General features: G+C 49.7%; 1 protein-coding gene across 1 annotated transcript in view; it reads left to right on the top strand.

Moving 5' to 3' along the window:
- The first annotated feature begins 410 nt into the window (after positions 1–410).
- Positions 411–17,916, top strand: part of PYGM (glycogen phosphorylase, muscle associated) — a 29,194-nt gene continuing 11,688 nt past the window's right edge. Inside the window, exons 1-12 of the mRNA XM_020802471.3 lie at positions 411–787; positions 3,961–4,062; positions 5,081–5,159; positions 6,130–6,365; positions 8,389–8,500; positions 10,507–10,589; positions 11,466–11,609; positions 12,607–12,699; positions 14,250–14,396; positions 16,495–16,658; positions 17,052–17,166; positions 17,360–17,461. Of these exons, the coding sequence (XP_020658130.3) occupies positions 545–787; positions 3,961–4,062; positions 5,081–5,159; positions 6,130–6,365; positions 8,389–8,500; positions 10,507–10,589; positions 11,466–11,609; positions 12,607–12,699; positions 14,250–14,396; positions 16,495–16,658; positions 17,052–17,166; positions 17,360–17,461 (1,620 nt within the window). The 5' untranslated portion in view covers positions 411–544. The remainder of the gene's footprint in view (positions 788–3,960; positions 4,063–5,080; positions 5,160–6,129; positions 6,366–8,388; positions 8,501–10,506; positions 10,590–11,465; positions 11,610–12,606; positions 12,700–14,249; positions 14,397–16,494; positions 16,659–17,051; positions 17,167–17,359; positions 17,462–17,916) is intronic.

Genomic DNA, 17,916 nt, shown 5'->3' on the forward strand with positions numbered 1-17,916 from the left:
CCTTCCGCGCCGAAACCACGTCCGGTGTCCCCGAGCGATGCTCTCCTTCCTACAAATCAAATAAGGACCCAGACCTCATGGTTCTTAGCGGAGCGCGGCATCCAGCAAGCGCGCCCCCCCCCCTTTGAGCGCAAAAACCGATCCACTTGCAATGCACTAAAACAAAGAGGAAGCACGAACTAAAAAAACTCAAAGCCAGGCAACCGAGGCTGAGCGTTTTTGATGGAGGCGCATGCTGCGTCCCCACCGAGCGAATTCCCTGGACCAGTTTTTTTTTGGGGGGGGGGAGGTGTCCAAGAGCAAGTGGGCGGGGCCGCCCCGCCCCCCTCATGAATAATGCACAGCGCGGGGGGCTTTAAAAAGGCCCGAGGGGAGGGGCCCGGGGCGCATTTGCTGGTGTGCCAAAGTCAAGAGCGCGGCATTCCGTCCCCCCCCCCCGCCCGGTTGGCGCACCGTCCCTTCCCGTCCCGGGCGAGCCAGCCAGCCCTCCAGCCCAGCCAGCAGCCCCTCCAGCCCCCGTCCTAGCCGGAGCCTCCCCGCCACCATGTCTCGGCCGCTGACGGACGCGGAGAAGCGCAAGCAGATCAGCGTGCGCGGCTTGGCCGGCGTGGAGAACGTGGCCGACCTGAAGAAGAACTTCAACCGCCACCTCCACTTCACGCTGGTCAAGGACCGCAACGTGGCCACCCCGCGCGACTACTACTTCGCCCTGGCCCACACCGTCCGCGACCACCTGGTCGGCCGCTGGATCCGCACCCAGCAGCATTACTACGAGAAGGACCCCAAGGTGAGCGCTCCGGGGAGGATGGTGGTGGCGGCAGCGCGCCACCCATTGCGCCTCCCGTCGCCGGCTCTCGTGTGTGTGTGTGTGTGGGGCGGAGTCCCTTTTGGGGTGCCCTTCCCGTCCCCCCCACCCGTCCCCCGAACGCGCGCGCCTCGCCTCCCCCTCGGTCGTGGGAACGCTGGCCTCCCCAAGGACCCGGAGTCGTGCGCGCGTAATGGGCTCCCTTTTTTATCCCCCATTGGGTCTTCGAAATCTTGGGTTTGGGGGGGAGGAGAGGGGGATCAAAGGCGGGGGTGCGGGTCAGATGCGGGGCGCCCCCCGCTTGACGGGGGTAGGAAGGCTGCTGCGCGCCCCAGCCGCGCAGGGCACCCCCAAAACCCCGAAGCCCCCTTTCCCTCGCCTGGCCAGTCAGTGCGCAAAGACGGCCATGGAGTGTCCGTGGGCTGGCCTCCTCTCCCACCAAGGGGATTTTTGTGCTTTGCTTCCTTGACACACACACACACCCACACACACACACACCCATTTTCCTGCTCCTGCATGAGCCTGGCAGGCAGGCAGGCAGGCGGGCTGTCTCTTAGGGGGCCAGATTTGGGGAGGGCAGCCGGCCGCCAGCCAGGCTTCCGCCCCTTCTGCCTGGGCGAAGGCGAGAGGGAGCCAGAAGGATCAGTGCTGCTGCAGCCGGTGGGTATTAATAGCTGCTTGAGATATCACACCACATGGTGGGAGGTGGCACCGGGCACTGGGGCAGCGGCCGATGCCCGCCTGCCCCAAGGCCCAGATTGGCGGGTAGGGGGGGAAGAGAAAATCCTCTCCCCCCTCCAAACACCAAAAAGTCGTGTGATTTGGAGATGCAAAGGCAAGGGGGGGCCTTCCTACTGATCTGAAAAGCAGTTAAAAACATTAAAAGAAGAACATGCTTTCCTATGCCTGGGCAATGTGGGCAAAATCCTGCAGCTCTCTGGCAGTTAGGATCGGGCACAAAGTTAAATCCCGTTCAGATGGAGGAGAGTCGGCAGGTGCAACCTCCGTTTTCCTCAGGGAAGAAGGGAGAAGCTGTTGAGACCCTCAACAGCTGCTGCCAGCCAGAGCAAGCAGTACAGGGTTGTACAGAGAGATAGTCTGATTCGGGCTAAGGCACCTTCGTATAAATAAGATCCATTGCCCTCTTTGCCAATTATTGCGGGTTTTTTTTTTTCATTGCTCACCTAGAAGGCTTCTATTTCCTCTTTGACATCCTATTCCACCTTTTAAGGGTCAGAGTGGACGTTCAAACTGGCCTGGGTCATAAAGTCTCCAGATATCAGGTTAACTCCGTCGGGTTGACCCCAGTGTTCAGCGTTTGCCTTGAGCCCTCTTCAACCACCAAAGCGTTATCGCGCATGTTTGCTGTGGCGAGTGCACCAACGGGAGACGGAGGCCTCCCTTCCTCTTTAAATTTAGACCAACCTGACATTTGCGGTGAACTTTTGCCATTTAATTTCGGAATAGGCCTGTGTCAGCACAGCCGGGACTTGGGGTGGGGGTGGGGGGAGAAGGACACCAGATACGTCTGGAGGCCGCTTGCCGAAGATGGGCTGAGGAGAGCTTGGTTGGTCCCTCAAAGGTCAGCAGGCAAACGGAGAACCACCGTTTGTTATTATAGCAATAGCTCTCTATTATGTTACTAGGAGATGGGAGTAATTTCAAGGGAGGGCTGTCTCTACTCCATGTGCTGTACAGTAAATGTGATTTTTCATGATGGGAGTTGACGTCCAACACATCTGGAAGTCACCAGGCTGGGTGAAATAGTCAGTGATAGCAACAACAGAATCTTTGTCTAATTTGTCAAAACGTCTTGTGGCTTTTTTGAAGATTATTGTTATGTGCGGCTAGAACTGACTTATAGTGCCCCTAATAGGGCTTTCAAGGGATATTTAAGGAGTGGTTTTACCAGTTCCACACCCCCAGTGAATTTCCATGGCTGAGGTGGGATTCGAATCTAAGCCTCCAGAGTCCTAAGCTATCAACTCCACCCTTTTAGGAAAATAGCTATGTTTTATTTGGTATAAGCTTCCGTTGACTGCAAGCTTCTTTGTCAACGGAGTAACATGGCTCCCTGCACTCTTTCTGGCACGATCCAGTTCTCGGTGGTTGGAAGAGCAAATGCTTCTCCCACCGCTTTCCCCCGCCAACAATCCTCCCAGTAAGTCCAAAAACATGTGGTGGTTTATGAGTCCATGTCAACCAGTGAAGGGCAAGTCTTTTGTAAGGTTAATGACTCTGAATTATCTACTCAAATACTTTTCATTACGACAGGGATAGCTTGCAACAGGATCCTGTTTTGAGGAACTGCAGCTCAGTTCAGAGGGAACACTGGCTCACTAGCTTAGTTCATTGGAGCACCCTCCTGGAGAGCCAGAGGTTCAATTCCCCGCTACGCCTTATAAAAGAAAAGCCAGTTTCGTCCCAGCTTTGCAATCCAAGAGTGTCATCCGAAGGAGGAACCACATCTGAATACTCAACATCTAGGCAGCCCTGGGGAAAGTCACCAGAACTGGGGATCAACTTAGTGGCACATGTTTATATCAGAGGAAACAGGGAGGCATGGTGTGTGTGTGGTAGCAGCAGATACTGTTCTAGTCCCATAATCTCATAATTTTTCTGCACAGTATTGTGCCCACGTTGCCAACAGGAAAAAGGATGCCAAGCTGTACATAGCAGAGGGCAGCCTGAATGTTGAGGACACCAATGTCAGCGGTTGAGATGGTCTACAGGATCCCCTCTTGTGCTCACAACCATTCACAAAATGATACAAGGCAGGGGGAAATCCCAGAAACTGACTCCTTTGTTTTCCCATCGGTTGACCGCTTCTCATCCAAACACAAAGCAATGGTCAAGGCTGTTTTTCAAGAAGTGTATTTTATCTGTTTGGGGGATCTCTCTCTCTTTTTTGAGTTGGAATGCTAAATCCTGCTGCCCACACAATGGGCACACCAACAAGGACAGGTTTGATGAGCTGGAAGCTTTTACGGAATGTGGGTGACAGTGTGGATTCCGGTCCCTGAGAACTTAATGGCAAATAAATTAAGAAGAGGTCACAAGTAGCACCTTTGTTTTTGAGAGGGTCAAAAGAAAATGCACCTACTCTTCCTTTCTGAATGTTTTCAAACTGACCTCTTGTCTTCTTTTCCCTTAAGCGTATCTACTACCTCTCTTTGGAGTTCTACATGGGGCGAACTCTACAAAACACGATGGTCAACCTGGCCCTTCAGAATGCCTGCGACGAAGCTGTTTACCAGGTGTGGGGCTGGGCTTTGGGGAGAGGGTTGGGAGGGATAAAGTGGGGGATTGGGTGTAAAAGAGGAAAAGGATGGAGGGGATAACGGTGCTTTCAGGAGACGGTTTTGGGTGGAGGACCCGCTCCCCCAGCAATGGAATGAGCAGGAGGAACCCTCCCCCTCCACAATCATCCTTGCTTATAGAGTTTTGGAAAGTTAGTTTTTTTTTCAGACTGCAGTTCCCAGAATGCCAGAGTGGTGGGAGATTATGGGAATTCCCTCCCTCTACACCTCGGAGCTTTTATTTTATATAAAAACAATGTCGCTCCTTAAAATGGACCCAAGGCGACAAATTTCATTAAAAGATGAATATTTAAAGCTAAAAACAGGAAGTAGACAAATGCTAAAAAGGATGAAAAGAAATGCCACTATGAGCAATGGTAAACAAAAGCGACACTACATACACATTCGAAGGAGTAAAAGGCTCAACCTTCCGTTTAGGTCACTCAGGAAAAGCTGGCCAGAAGAGAAAGGTCTTTGGCCTGGTCTCCAGTGGGAGGGAGTTCCAAAGTCTGGGCGCAGCGACAGAGAAGGCCCTGTCCCGTGTCCCCACCAAACGTACCTGTGAAGGTGGTAGGAGCGAGAGAAAGGCCTCCCCTAATGATCTTAGCATCTAAGCAGGCTCATGATGGGAGACTCAGTCCTTGAGATCGGTTGGGCCCAAGCCACTCAAGAGCTTTATCGGTTAGAACCCGCTCCTTGACAACCTTGAAGAAGCAGGGCCACAACCCACACGCGCTGGCGCCCGGCAGTGTTTGTCCGCCTTAGAGGTGCCGCAGAATTCTTTGCCGTCGTCCCGAAAGGTCGTTTCTGAAGACGATTTAAAGAGCCCCTAAGTCCGGAAGAGAAAATGGCAAGCGGCGCCGTCACCAGGAGAAGGAGCTGTTTCTTTTTTTGGGGGGGGGGGATTTTTTCCAGCTAACTTCCTCCCTACTTCAAGTCATCTTTCCCTTCCTCTCTGCTTTTTCTCGCCCAACAGTTAGGTCTGGATATGGAGGAGTTGCAGGAGATCGAGGAAGACGCCGGGTTGGGCAACGGGGGTCTCGGACGCCTGGCAGGTGAGCCTCCCCGCGAGGGGCCTTTGCTTTGCTCTGCTGCCCCCTGCTTTGCACACAGAGAAGCGACAGGTTGTGTTTTTTTTGCCACCCTCAAGCAGAGCTGGGGAAACCCGTCTTGCAAAGCCCGACGGTCAGTAGAAATAGCATTAACGTAGGCGAGCCGACGTTCAGTGCCTGCACAGCTTTTGTATCAGATCCTGGCCCTTCCGAGTCTCTTTTCTGCGGGACCCTCCCCTTGGGAGGCTTTAATGACCGAGACCTTGGTGTTTGCTTTGGAGGACGATGGTTTGCCCGTTCCTCCCTGCCAGGTGGAAAGTGGGGAGGCCAGCCGATGAAGACCCTGGGTTGCCAGAGTCGAGATAGTCCTTCCGCCATAGAAGGAGAGTCAGCTCTTTGCATGGCACGTGGCTCGGTGGCAGGCCAGGGGGCTTTCCAGCATGTGAGGGCATCTGTAGGCTTCCTTTTATTCCACTGTGTTATGCTATAGCTCCATCACCCATCAAACTTCTATTGCATTAGTGGTTTCTCTCTTCATCAGGACGCAAAGAACGTGAGCTTCCGGCTGGTCCTAAATCACAAAGTTGCCCAGGGTGGTTTGCTCAGTTTTCTAGCTTGGAAATAGTTCAATAGTCCACATTTGTTGTTGTTTAGTCGTTTAGTCGTGCCCGACTCTTGGTGACCCCATGGACCAGAGCACGCCAGGCCCTCCTGTCTTCCACTGCCTCCTGGAGTTGAGTCAAAGTCATGTTGGTTGCTATGATGACACTGTCCAGCCATCTTATCCTCTGCCGTCCCCTTCTCCTCTTGCCTTCACCCTTTCCCAACATCAAGATCATTTCCAGGCAGTCTTCTCTTCTCATGAGATGGCCGAAACATATATTTTTGCCCTCCATCTTCTCTGTTTGTCCCTGCGTTTCGGTCTTTGTCCTCCCGCTCCCTGACATCTTCCTGTCTTCCTTCCGCGTTCCAGCTTGCTTCCTGGACTCCATGGCCACTCTGGGTCTGGCGGCTTACGGCTACGGGATCCGCTATGAGTTTGGCATCTTCAACCAGAAGATCTGCGGGGGCTGGCAGGTGGAGGAGGCGGACGACTGGCTGCGCTATGGCAACCCCTGGGAGAAAGGACGCCCTGAGTACATGATCCCTGTGCACTTCTATGGGCATGTGCAGCACGACCCGGATGGGGTGAAGTGGGTTGACACCAGGGTAAGTGGGAGTCTCACTGGTTAGTGAGGTAGCGAGAGGGAGACAGCATTGATATGCCTTTGTGAGGCACGTGAAGAATATTTGCGAAGTTCCACCTTCGGATCTATTTAGGCTGTGAGAACATTTCTCTCCTCCAGCATGAGAGCGAAACAAGAGAATGTCTCTCTCCTCCAGCATGAGAATGAGACAAGAGAATGTTTCTCTCCTCCAGCATGAGAGTGAGACAAGAGAATGTTTCTCTCCTCCAGCATGAGAGCGAGACAAGAGAATGTCTCTCTCCTCCAGCATGAGAGTGAGACAAGAGAATGTCTCTCTCCTCCAGCATGAGAGCAAGACAAGAGAACGTTTCTCTCCAGCATGAGAGCGAGACAAAGATCTGGGTCCCCCTGCCAAGTTCTCTGCATGGGCACTGAGCAGAGAAGGACTGGATGGTTTATTCAAAACAAAAAAACAAGCAACCCAGCTCACACAATGTGGCTCATAACCAGGGCAGGGGGACATCTCCCCCCTCCTTTAAATGTTGGGGTGAGCTGCAGCTACAAGTCATTAGCCTCTCATCCAAAGCCATGAGACAACGCATCCGGTGTCATCATTTTGCCGAATTTGTGCAAAAGGGGGAAACTCTCCCGGAGAGGAACAGTAGCCGTCTCACCTTTCACAGGGCAAAGATAAAATGTTAGGTTTTCGTGTTCTTGCATGTGAGAAGAGAGCTGGTGAAGAGCTGCTATCCTAAAACACTCTGTGTGTTTTAGGATAGCAGCGCATAGGTCCATGGTTCTGTCCTTGCATGAAGGCCCATGGGTGCTGTTTAATATTCATTTGGTTTGGATCAGCTGAGGGACTGCGCAGACGTGGGAGGTGAAAACATTCCCTATGGGGCTTCTCCCCTATGTTGAATGGCGATTGTGGGGTCCAGCAAAGCAAATAAATGAGGACTGGGCACCCCAGCCAGTATCCTATTCTTAGTCTCAGCGAGAGTAGACCCATTGATCCAGTTGCTGCATGGTAAGTCAACACTTAGGTAAATCTCACTAAGTCAATGGGTCTAGTTTAGCTGGGATGAGCATGGGGATAGCGAAAGACAGCTAAGTTGCAAAGTGTAGGAGAGCAAAGATTGTGTTCAAGCTGGTTACAAATCTTGGGTTGGCCGGCGGGGCGTGTGCTTGTTCAAGACGGAGTCTGTGGTTCTTGAGGGTCAAACTGTACATTAGAGAGCACATTATTAGGAGAGGGAATTCTTCACAATGAAAAAAAAAGTCTGATTGTCACAGTAGGAGCTTTTCACGCTCCTGGTAGCTTGCAAATAAGGTTGCTTCATTTTGTGATTGGTCATCGGGAGCTAAGCCCAGCCATCATTCGCTCAGTTGTGAAAGTGCTGGAATAATGTCTCCGGAACACTTAATAGATTTTGTAATGGCATGCTATCCATAACATATAGTTTGGCCCACAGACTCAGGAAAAAGTACATTTGCCATCCTTCCTTACCACTGACTAGGTTGGCAAGGGTCGATGGGCACCACGAAGCCCGCAGGTCGCCCTTGAGATGACTTTTGCAAGCGGGCAGCTGTTGGAAAAAAAATTTCAATTAAAAAAAATGCCATTAAAACTTACAGATGGAGGTGTGAGAGCATACAGGAGCTTACACAGATTATAGACAACAAGGTGAAAAGCAAGTAAAGAGACGGAAAGTCCTAGACAGAGCAGTGGAGATAATAAATAATGAGAGAACAGGAGCCTTGATTGAGCTGAAAACAACTGAAAACCATCAAATTAACGCAGAGGCAAGGAAGTGATGCTTAAGATCCTTTCCCGAAGGTTAAGGCTTGAGTTTGGGAGCAAGCAGCCAGTTTAGCTGAGTCTCCGGGAAGGGAAGACTTGGCAAGAAAGAAGATCCGGAGGATTCGGTCAGGGTTATGTTTACATGTAGCTCGGCGTTGTTCTGCAGGTCTGATCCTCCAGGCGAGCCGTTACGTTCGTGCTGACACACACACACACAAAAAAACCCATCCCTTTTCTTTCACAGATGGTCCTCGCTCTCCCTTACGACACCCCTGTTCCTGGATATCGCAACAACATAGTGAACACCATGAGGCTGTGGTCTGCCCGGGCTCCCAACGAGTTCAACCTGAAGGACTGTAAGTAGAGCCGGACGCACTGAAAATAGGGAAGGGGGCCCGGCTAGAAATGCCTGATCTGGCCCAGCAGACAAGCAGGGAATGTTTTGTGATGCAGGAGGAGCATCAGACTTACCCCGGAGCACATGTTGGCTTGGCTCTATTCCATGCACCCCCCAAAAAAAACTTCCCTGGGCAAGCCCAAATATCAGATTCCACCCCCGTCTCCTGCTGGCTGGCAGTCCCAAGAAGACATTTCTGATATACAGTGGTGCCTCGCTTAACGACGATAATCCGTTCCAGGAAAATCGCCGTTAAGCGAAAACATTGTAAAGCGAAATTAAAAACTCAATTGAAATGCATTGAACGGGTTCAATGCGTGCCAATGGGTAGAAACTCACTGTCCAGCGAATATCCTCCATATGGCAGCCATTTTCGATGCCTTTTAGCGAGGAATCCGTCCCTAATCACAGCGGGGACCCATTTTAAGCACCCAGTGGCCATTTTGAAAACCCGACGATCAGCTGTTTTTGATCCTCGTAAAGTGAAAATTGGTTCCCGAAGCAGGGAACCGATCATCACTAAGCGAAATTCCCCCGTTTAAATCATCATTTTGTGATAGCAAAAAGATCATCATAAAGCGGATTTGTCGTAATGCGGGGCAATCGTTAAGCAAGGCACCACTGTATTTAAACATATGTTGTTGACCCAAAGGAAAGAGGGAGGGAAAGAAAAGCCAAATCAAGCACTCAGTGTTTGATTTCTGCATCGGCTGGGGAAAGGAGTTGTACCGAAAGCAACCCTGGATGCTATTTCACGAAGGTCACGTAACCTATGCGGTGGGAGCCGTAAGCAAAGAAAGAAACCACCCACTGCATCTGAAGCTGACAAACCTGTTGTTCTAATAGCAGCTGATCTGATCAAGAGGGTGGCATGCTGACACGGCCGGAAGAAAGTGGGTTTGTGGCATGGAGCAGAGTCTTCTCCTCCCTCTCGGAGGCTGACAATTTCACGTTCCTCCCTGCCCCGTTGCAAAGGAGGGAGACAAAGCTATAAAGCCCCGTGGTTGCCTGAGTCAGAAGAAGTCCTCCTATTGTGGGATGATGGGGCTCAGCTCTTTGCATGGCATGGCCTCAAGGGCCATGCTGAGAGTGGCCGGCGGGGGGCCTCTCCAGGATGTGTGTCTCACACTGGATCTTATCCTGTATCTCAGAGGTCCCCAACCTTGAGTCCTCCAGATGTTCTTGGACATGAACTCCCAGAAATCCTGGCCAGCAGAGGTGGTGGTGAAGGCCTCTGGGAGTTGTGGTCCAAGAACATCTGGAGGTCCAAGGTTGCCGACCACTGCTGTATCTCTCATGGCATCCCTACCAGGGTTGAGTACTATCCGCCTTCTCTCTTCATCCCGACCCAAAAAGAGGGTGTGAGGTTCCGGCTGGCCAGTTGACACAGGAGAGAATAAGTACGGTTTCAACAGGTGGAAGGGCTGGATTGGGCCCATCACACAGCGATGACTTTGGAGATTAAAAGTATTAGAAATGGGGAAGTTTTGGGGTCCAGCTGGACTCCCGTCGGGCCTTGGCAGAGCTGGAGCGGATGAGGTTGGAAACACGGTGATTCAAAAAGCACCTTCTTCTGCCCGGATCAGGACCTCTGCAAAGTAATGGCCTGAAATCCGGGGATCCTCAAACCTCTTACATCCGCCTGAGGGGTGTGGTTGGGCTTCAAGCACCACAGAACGATGCTCCTTCCCTGTCTCCGGAGAGGAAGGGCCCCCGGTTTGGCCCGTTTCCTGGCCCCACAGTTCGACACCCCCACCCCTCTGGCGGGCGCCCACTGGAGGGGACCGTGCACCAAACCCTCGAACACACGTGTGGGCGAATGGCTTCAGGAAGGCCAGCTCTGCTCTTCTCCAGCAGCTTTCTGGACCACCTTGAATTCTACAGGGAGTTCTTGCGCACCTTACCAGTGGGATTAATTCCGATTGTCCACTGCTTTCTCACTTTTTCTTTTCTTTTCTACCCCAGTTAACGTTGGTGGCTACATCCAGGCGGTGCTGGACAGAAACTTGGCAGAGAACATTTCTCGCGTGCTGTACCCCAACGATAACGTAGGTTCCTTCTTGCTTTGCTTTGGCTTGCTTTCCCCAACTCCTTCCAAGAGTTAGTTTAGGCCTCCTTCCGTCTCGAGAGACGATGGTCACGTGCTCTGTATGGAGGACTTGGAACAATGTCTAGTGTGGCTGAGAAGGCCAATTCGAGAGGGACCATCCCTTCCACACAGAAGACAAATATCATCTGTCCCCTGTCCTGCTCCCTGATTTGGCTGGTTTCGGGTCTGCCTCTTTGCCTCGGCCTGCTGGACAAGGGTCTCTTCCAAGAGATACCCCCAGTTAAAACGTAGGTCCCTGTTCTTGAGGGCAGCTTCTCTTAACCACACTCTCAGACTACAAGTTCCATCACCAGTGTATGAAGTTTGTTTATATCCCACCTTTATATCTCCCGGGCTTTGTCTTCTGCCTCCAGTGTTCTCACAGCAGAAGGAGACCTGGTTCCGTGGTGGGGCCACGGAGCCCCTGCCCCAGATGGCCGGTCATGGCCAGCAAGACGGGCCAAAAGTTTGGGAGAAAGAGTTCTGGTCTTGGAAAGTTCACAGAACAAACAATATCAAAATACAGTGGTGCCCCGCATGACGACGACAATCCGTTCCGGGGAAATTGCTGTTAAGCGAAATCGTCATGCGAAAAGCAATTCCCCATTGGAATTCATTGAAACCCATTTCTGAAGAACCATCTCTCAAAAATTTGAACAAGGTTGTTTTCTCCTGTTCCTGAAGGCAGGGCCCAAATTCATGGATTCAGATGACCAAAGAAGGAGATTTCATTGAAAGCTTTGGAAGAATCCCCTCTCCGAGCTTGGAGGGGGGTCCCCCAGGTTGCTTCTCCCTCTTGCCTCACCCTGTCCTTCTGCGCTTGGTCTCTCCGCAGTTCTTTGAAGGCAAAGAGCTGCGCCTGAAGCAGGAGTACTTTGTCGTGGCTGCTACTCTCCAGGACATCATCCGTCGCTTCAAGTCCTCCAAGTTTGGCAGCCGGGATCCCGTCCGCACCTCTTACGATGCCTTTCCGGACAAGGTACCGGTCGCGCCTGACGTGGACGTAATCTGATCTGCCATCCCGGATGAAGGGGAGGGAGGAGCTGTCAGCCTCGCCTGTTGTCTCGCACTAGAGTTCCCACAATCCCTTACTTTCGGCCAATCTGGCTAAGGACGATGGGAACTGGAGTCCAGGACACCCGGAAGGCCAGAGTTTCTCTCTACCCCTGCAGTAAATGACCTCTGCACGTTGTCAATAGGGGTGGGCTAGTACAGGTTTAAATCGCAGATACGTTATCTTTGCTGTTCCTGTTCTTAAATTTTCTGTATTTCATATTTGTACGACGCCTTGAGTCTTTTATTTTTTTATCTCATAAATTTGATAAATGTAATGAGTGAAACTTAATGTTTTGGGTATTTGATGCTTTGACGTGGCCTCACAGCTGACCAACAAACCAATAGCTTGACTTACCCAGACTTTTTTTTTTCTCTCATGCCGATTTTTCCATTTCGTGGTAAGCAGTAGAGGAAACTAGCCATGGTTTCTGGTTTTGATGTTACAAGGAACTGTGGTTTAAATCAGCCAGAGTTCAAAACTAAGCTGTGCATTCAGATCGTGGTTTGTGGCTGAATAGCAACGTATGGCTCGCCGAGGAAGGTTCTATATACCATTACAAGCCAGTTTTCAATAAACTCTGATTGTGGCTTGTGGTGACAGGCAGATATGATCCTCTGTGAATTTGACTCATCCTCCCTGCCTCAGTTCCCTCAATTGTAAAATGGGAATTTATGGCAGTCACCTACCAAACCGTCTTGAACCCACCGGTGGAATCTGATTTTGGCTGCTAAGCAGAAGTCAGGCTTGGCTAAAATACTTGAATGAGAGACCAGCAAGAATTTCCAGCTAAAGCTAAGTGGGGGGGGGGAAATGCTGCATGAAACTTGGGAGGGCCAGTTAGAGCTGACCACAGCGATCGAGCTGTCAGGCTGAGGTTTTTTCCCCCTCCCTCCGAACCCTCTCCCCTTCTCTTCCCCAGGTCGCGATCCAACTCAACGACACCCACCCTTCGTTGGCCATCCCAGAACTCATGCGGATCTTGGTGGATATTGAGAAGCTTGATTGGGACAAGGTGAGGCTGTGTCCGTAGAAGGGGTGTGCGGAGTAAGAGGGACCGCTTTGCTCAAAACCAGCAATTTTAAAAACATTTCTTACCTCCACCCCCCCCACACACCTTTCAATTTGGAGCAAAAGTGATCTGAAGCAAATCAGGATGGCAGCTTTAGTTAAAAGGCAAACGACAGCCGGGACAGTAGCCAGCTATCGGTAACTGGAAGAAATAGGAGAAAGAACAAAATGGGAATCCTATACAGGAGGACCACAGCATCTACTGGGAATCCGTTCTGAGTCCTCCCACAGATGCCGAAAACTGCAGAAGGAGAGAACTCTATATATAGTGTCTCTGACTCCCTCTAGGGGCTAGTTCTGGTAAATACACTGTGGAAATACTGTATTTTTCTGTTTATAAGACGCCCCCCATGTATAACTATAAGACGCCCCCCATGTATAACACGCCCCCCCAGAGAGAGCTGTGCATGCTAGCTGTGGCATGTAGGTTCGGCTTACTTCCGTGTATAAGACGACCCTCACTTTTTACTCTTATTTTAGGAGAAAGTAGCATCTTATACACGGAAAAATAACGGCATTTCTGCGTGTGTTTTGAATTTAATATTTTCAGGCAGAGGATAAGTGAACCTGGAGATGCTGATCCAGCAGATAGGGGAGTACTTTTAAGAAGTCAGATGCTTGTTATTTACTGCTCACCCAGGACAGCAAGAAATAGAAATTCTAGAAACATGTGTGGGCGTAAAATATGTTTCTTTTAGGTTTATGGATGTAGTTGATTTTACGTATTTTTATTTATTTTAAAGTTTATATATAAAGTCTGTAAACATGTATTTATTTCAGTGATCAACTATGGTGCAGCATTTACCACGACTCGGACATTACTTTTTATTTTTTTACTACAACTCCCAGAATCCTCAGTTATGTTGCCCAGAGATCCTGGGAGTTGCAATTAAAAAAAAAAGATCTTAATACAGTGGTGCCTCACTAGACGATGATAATCCATTCCAATGAAATCGCTGTTTAGCAAAATCATCATCTAGCAAAAAGCATTTCCCCATTGGAATGCATTGAAACCTGTTTAATGCGTTCCAATGGGGAAGAATCGTCGTCTAGCGAAGATCAGCCACAGGAAAGTCGCTTTGTGAACCGCTGATCAGCTCTTTAAATCGCTGTCTTGTGAAGCTTAGGTCCCAAAAACACCCGTTTTGCGAGCACAGAGGGAGCTGTCAAAATCGTTGTCTAAAGAAAATCAGTTTGCGAAGCAGGGACCAAACATTGTCCAGCGAAATTCCGCCATAGGAATCACTGTTTTGCGATTCGCTATAGCAATAGCAAAAAGCAAAATGGCTAGCTAAAAAACTGTCATGCGGGGTAACTGTCTAGCGAGGCACCACTGTAAATAATAGATAGCTTGCTACTGTCACGGAGTGCAGAAGATCTTGGGTTAAATGGGTGGCATTTCCCGGTGAGCCCCCTTCCAAAACCAAGGGGAACAGCTGCCACTGAAGACCCTCCATGGCCCGCTAGAGCAGCTTCTGTGTTTCTGTGTCGTAGGCGTGGGATATCACCGTCCGGACCTGCGCCTACACCAACCACACGGTGCTGCCTGAAGCGCTGGAGCGCTGGCCTGTCCACCTCTTCGAGACCCTCCTGCCTCGTCACCTGGAAATCATCTACGAGATCAACCAACGCTTCCTTGATGTGCGTGCGACATTCCAGTACAGATGGTGGAGGTGGAGGAGTGGGGACATGGCTGTCCCAGATCCGTGTGGATCAGCCTGTGGGTTCGGGAAGAAGGGACCCGGGCTGCTCCCAAGCAGTGCACACATTATTTGGGTTGGGGGGGGATGGGGAAAGGACAAGGTCCCTCAATGAAATCTATGAGCTCTTCCCTTTAATTTCTTGCAAATTTTAGATGGGGATAATGTTGCAGTTGAGCAATGATGGCAAACCTCTTTTGAGCCCGAATGGCCAAACTGCAATACAAAACCAACTTTTTATGTGTATAAGATGCCCCCATGTATAAGACACCCCACCTTTTCTAATCCAAAACTAAGAAATCTAAGTGGGGATTAGGAAGTGTAGGGGGGAAAGGGATCAAAGCGCTGCAGGATCGCTTTGATCCCTGCTTTCCCCTCCCCTTGTTTTTGTTCTCGCCTCAGCTTACTTCTGTGTATAAGACGACCCTCAATTATTAGTCTAAATTTTTTAGACAAAAGTATAGTCTTATACACGAAAAAAATACGGTATTTATTTCAAAGTGCCGACACTGCAATTAAACCTGAATACTGAGGTTTTAGTTTAGAAAAAAATAGCTGCCCTTGCATTGCAAGGGTTAAATGCTTGTTTTTTCCCCCCAAGAGAAATACTTAGCAGAGAAATACTTACTGGTCCTCCAATCCCCCCTTGCACCCTTCCACTGGACCACTGCACCAGGATCGGATGCTGGGTATTTCTTATGGCTTGTGTGCCCACAGAGAGGGTTGGGGCACCCGTGCCATAGGTTCACCATCGCTGTTCAAAATGCTAGCCGCTCACCCGTGCCCCTTTGAAAACAAAAAAACAAATCCAGGTTTTCTGCATCTCCCTCTATAATCAGCATTATCTTCTTTCAGAAATTCCATCCTCATGGGGTTCCGTGTGTGTGTGTGTGTCAATGAGTGGAGGTTTTCCTTGATTTAAGGAATTATATTTTTGTTCCCTGCAGGCTTTGCTTCCCCCAAAGCCTGCTGAAACGTCTAAATGGTGCTGTTTTGGGACTATATTGCTTTTTTCTGTTTACAGCTCCTTATGTAGTCCAAACAGTGATGTTTTCAAATATTAGTTTTGGCTACAGAAGGACTGGCATTTGGAGAAATGGGAACCCGACATATATAATGAGTATATTGGTATATGTATTGGTCTATTTTATTTTATTTTAGTTGGTTGGTTTGTTTATATATTATATAACAACACGACAAAAGCAATGTAAGGGAGCAACAAAGATGCAAATCCTGTTTGTCGTCACTGCTTCTTTGCATTGTTTTGTTGCAGTTTTAGGCGATGTTTTAATTAAGTTAAGGATCTCGAACAGCTGTATGGAGGCACCAGTGCGCCCCCCAGAGGGAAGAGCGAGGAAAATACTTGTGACCGTTTTTATACCTAGAAATCTCTGAGAAAGGTCCTGATACATTAGAATCATCACAAGGACACATCATCTATTATTATTATTATTATTATTATTATTATTATTATTATTATTATTATTATTATTATTATTATTATTATTATTATTATTATTATTATTATTATTATTATTATTTTAGATAGCTACACCTTGTAATTTAGATCTTTTTGAAATCAAAGGATCATAGATTAATTGAGTTGAAAGCGGGCTATAAGGCCATCTAGTTCAACCCCCTGCTCAAGGCAGGAATCCAAATCAAAGCAGATCGGACAGAGGGTGGTCCAATTTTCTCTCCTAGTACTTTGTGGACTTTGGCCACTATAGTTCTCTTAAGGCATCCTGAAATAGTGTTTGTCTTTTTCGCAGCAACATCACACTCTGGGCTGTTTAGATTTTGGTAACAGGATTTTAATGTGAATTAATTGGCTGGCTTGTGCTCTACTGAGATGAATGAATATTTTAAAAAAGTAACTGAGGGGTCCCAATCCTGCTCCGTAAGACAGGCATTGTTTCCACCTCGTTGAGCAGCCTTTTGTGCTTGAAGAAAGCATCAATACAGGGTTGGGTGGATGAACGGTGATGGCCTTTATTGACTTTTGAGTGTCTGTGAGAGATTTATCTTTGTCCTCACAGAAAGTCTACGCCAAGTTCCCCGGAGACCTTGACCGTCTGCGCCGCATGTCCATGGTGGAGGAAGGCAGCGTGAAGCGTATCAACATGGCCCACCTTTGCATCGTGGGCTCCCATGCGGTCAACGGGGTGGCCCGCATCCACTCTGACATCCTGAAGGCTACTGTGTAGGTACTCGGGCCCACAGCGGCTTCCCCTCTCCCCTCTGCCAGCTCTCCAAGGTGCTACCTTGTTAGGGTTTCATAAGCCCGGCGAGCGGATGGCCGTCTAGTTCAGCATTGTTTGGAAACAGCAGACACTGGATCCAACCTAAGATATTGGAGGCATAAAGGCCAAGACTATCTAAAAATAACATTCCCCCCTCCAAGCTGTGAGATTTTCTGGGGAAAACTCTGATGGGCCCGCTTGGTGAGGATCCGAGGCTGTCTTGAATTTGTAGAGGTTGGGTTTCACGTCCTCCTTCTACTCCCGATGTCTCTCCGGCCATTTTGAGTCCTTTTCTATTTTGTTTTGTTTTTTAACCACAACTCCTTCCCCCCCTTCCCTGCCTCCTTCTGCAGCTTTAAAGACTTCTATGAGTTCGAACCCCACAAGTTCCAGAACAAAACCAATGGCATTACCCCACGCCGGTGGCTCGTTCTGTGCAACCCGGGGCTGGCCGAGGTCATTGCGGAGGTGAGACTTCACACAGCAAACGAAGGGCGAATTCCTCGGACCGCCCGCATCTTGGGAGGAGAAGCTGTCCGGCGGGGGGGGGGCAGGCTGGGCAAAGGGTTCCACTTGTGGTACCTTTTAAAAAAGCCTGATCTTTCCTCGAGTTCTTTCGGACAGCCCATTTCCTCCTGACTTCCTTCTGTCCCATCTCCAGCGTATTGGAGAGGATTACATCTCGGACCTGGATCAGCTGAAGAAGCTCCTAAACTTTGTGGACGATGAAAGCTTCATCCGGGATGTGGCAAAAGTCAAGCAGGTGAGGGGGACAGGTGTGGCTGGGCCAAGGCTGGCCAGGTGGAAGTGGCCGGATGTCTTGATGAGCAGGGGTGGATGGCCTCCAGGCGGCCACCTTCACGCTCCCCTGATCCGGCCAGACTCACCGGCGATCCTCCCTGGAGCAGGATCTCGAATGAGAAGTTAAGGACCATTAGCCATACAAAAGAGCTGCTCCTGATGGAGATGGAAACCTGTTTGAATTGGTTTTGTAGAGAAGGCTCGCTGAATCAGTTAATCAATACTGATGCCTGTATTGACTTACTAAGTTCCCACCGATTCAGTGGCTCTATGGGCCACATCTACTACTATACAACCAGGGAAGGACTGGGGGTGTGCATCTGTATGCTTTTGTCTTGCCAGTCCTTCTGGAGGGCCAAAAAGTAGGAATGGGGGGTGAGGGAAAGAGAGAGCGAGAGGAAAAAGAAAGAAAGAAAG

Source organism: Pogona vitticeps, chromosome 15, assembly GCF_051106095.1.
Source record: "Pogona vitticeps strain Pit_001003342236 chromosome 15, PviZW2.1, whole genome shotgun sequence".
NCBI classification, from domain to species: domain Eukaryota; kingdom Metazoa; phylum Chordata; class Lepidosauria; order Squamata; family Agamidae; genus Pogona; species Pogona vitticeps.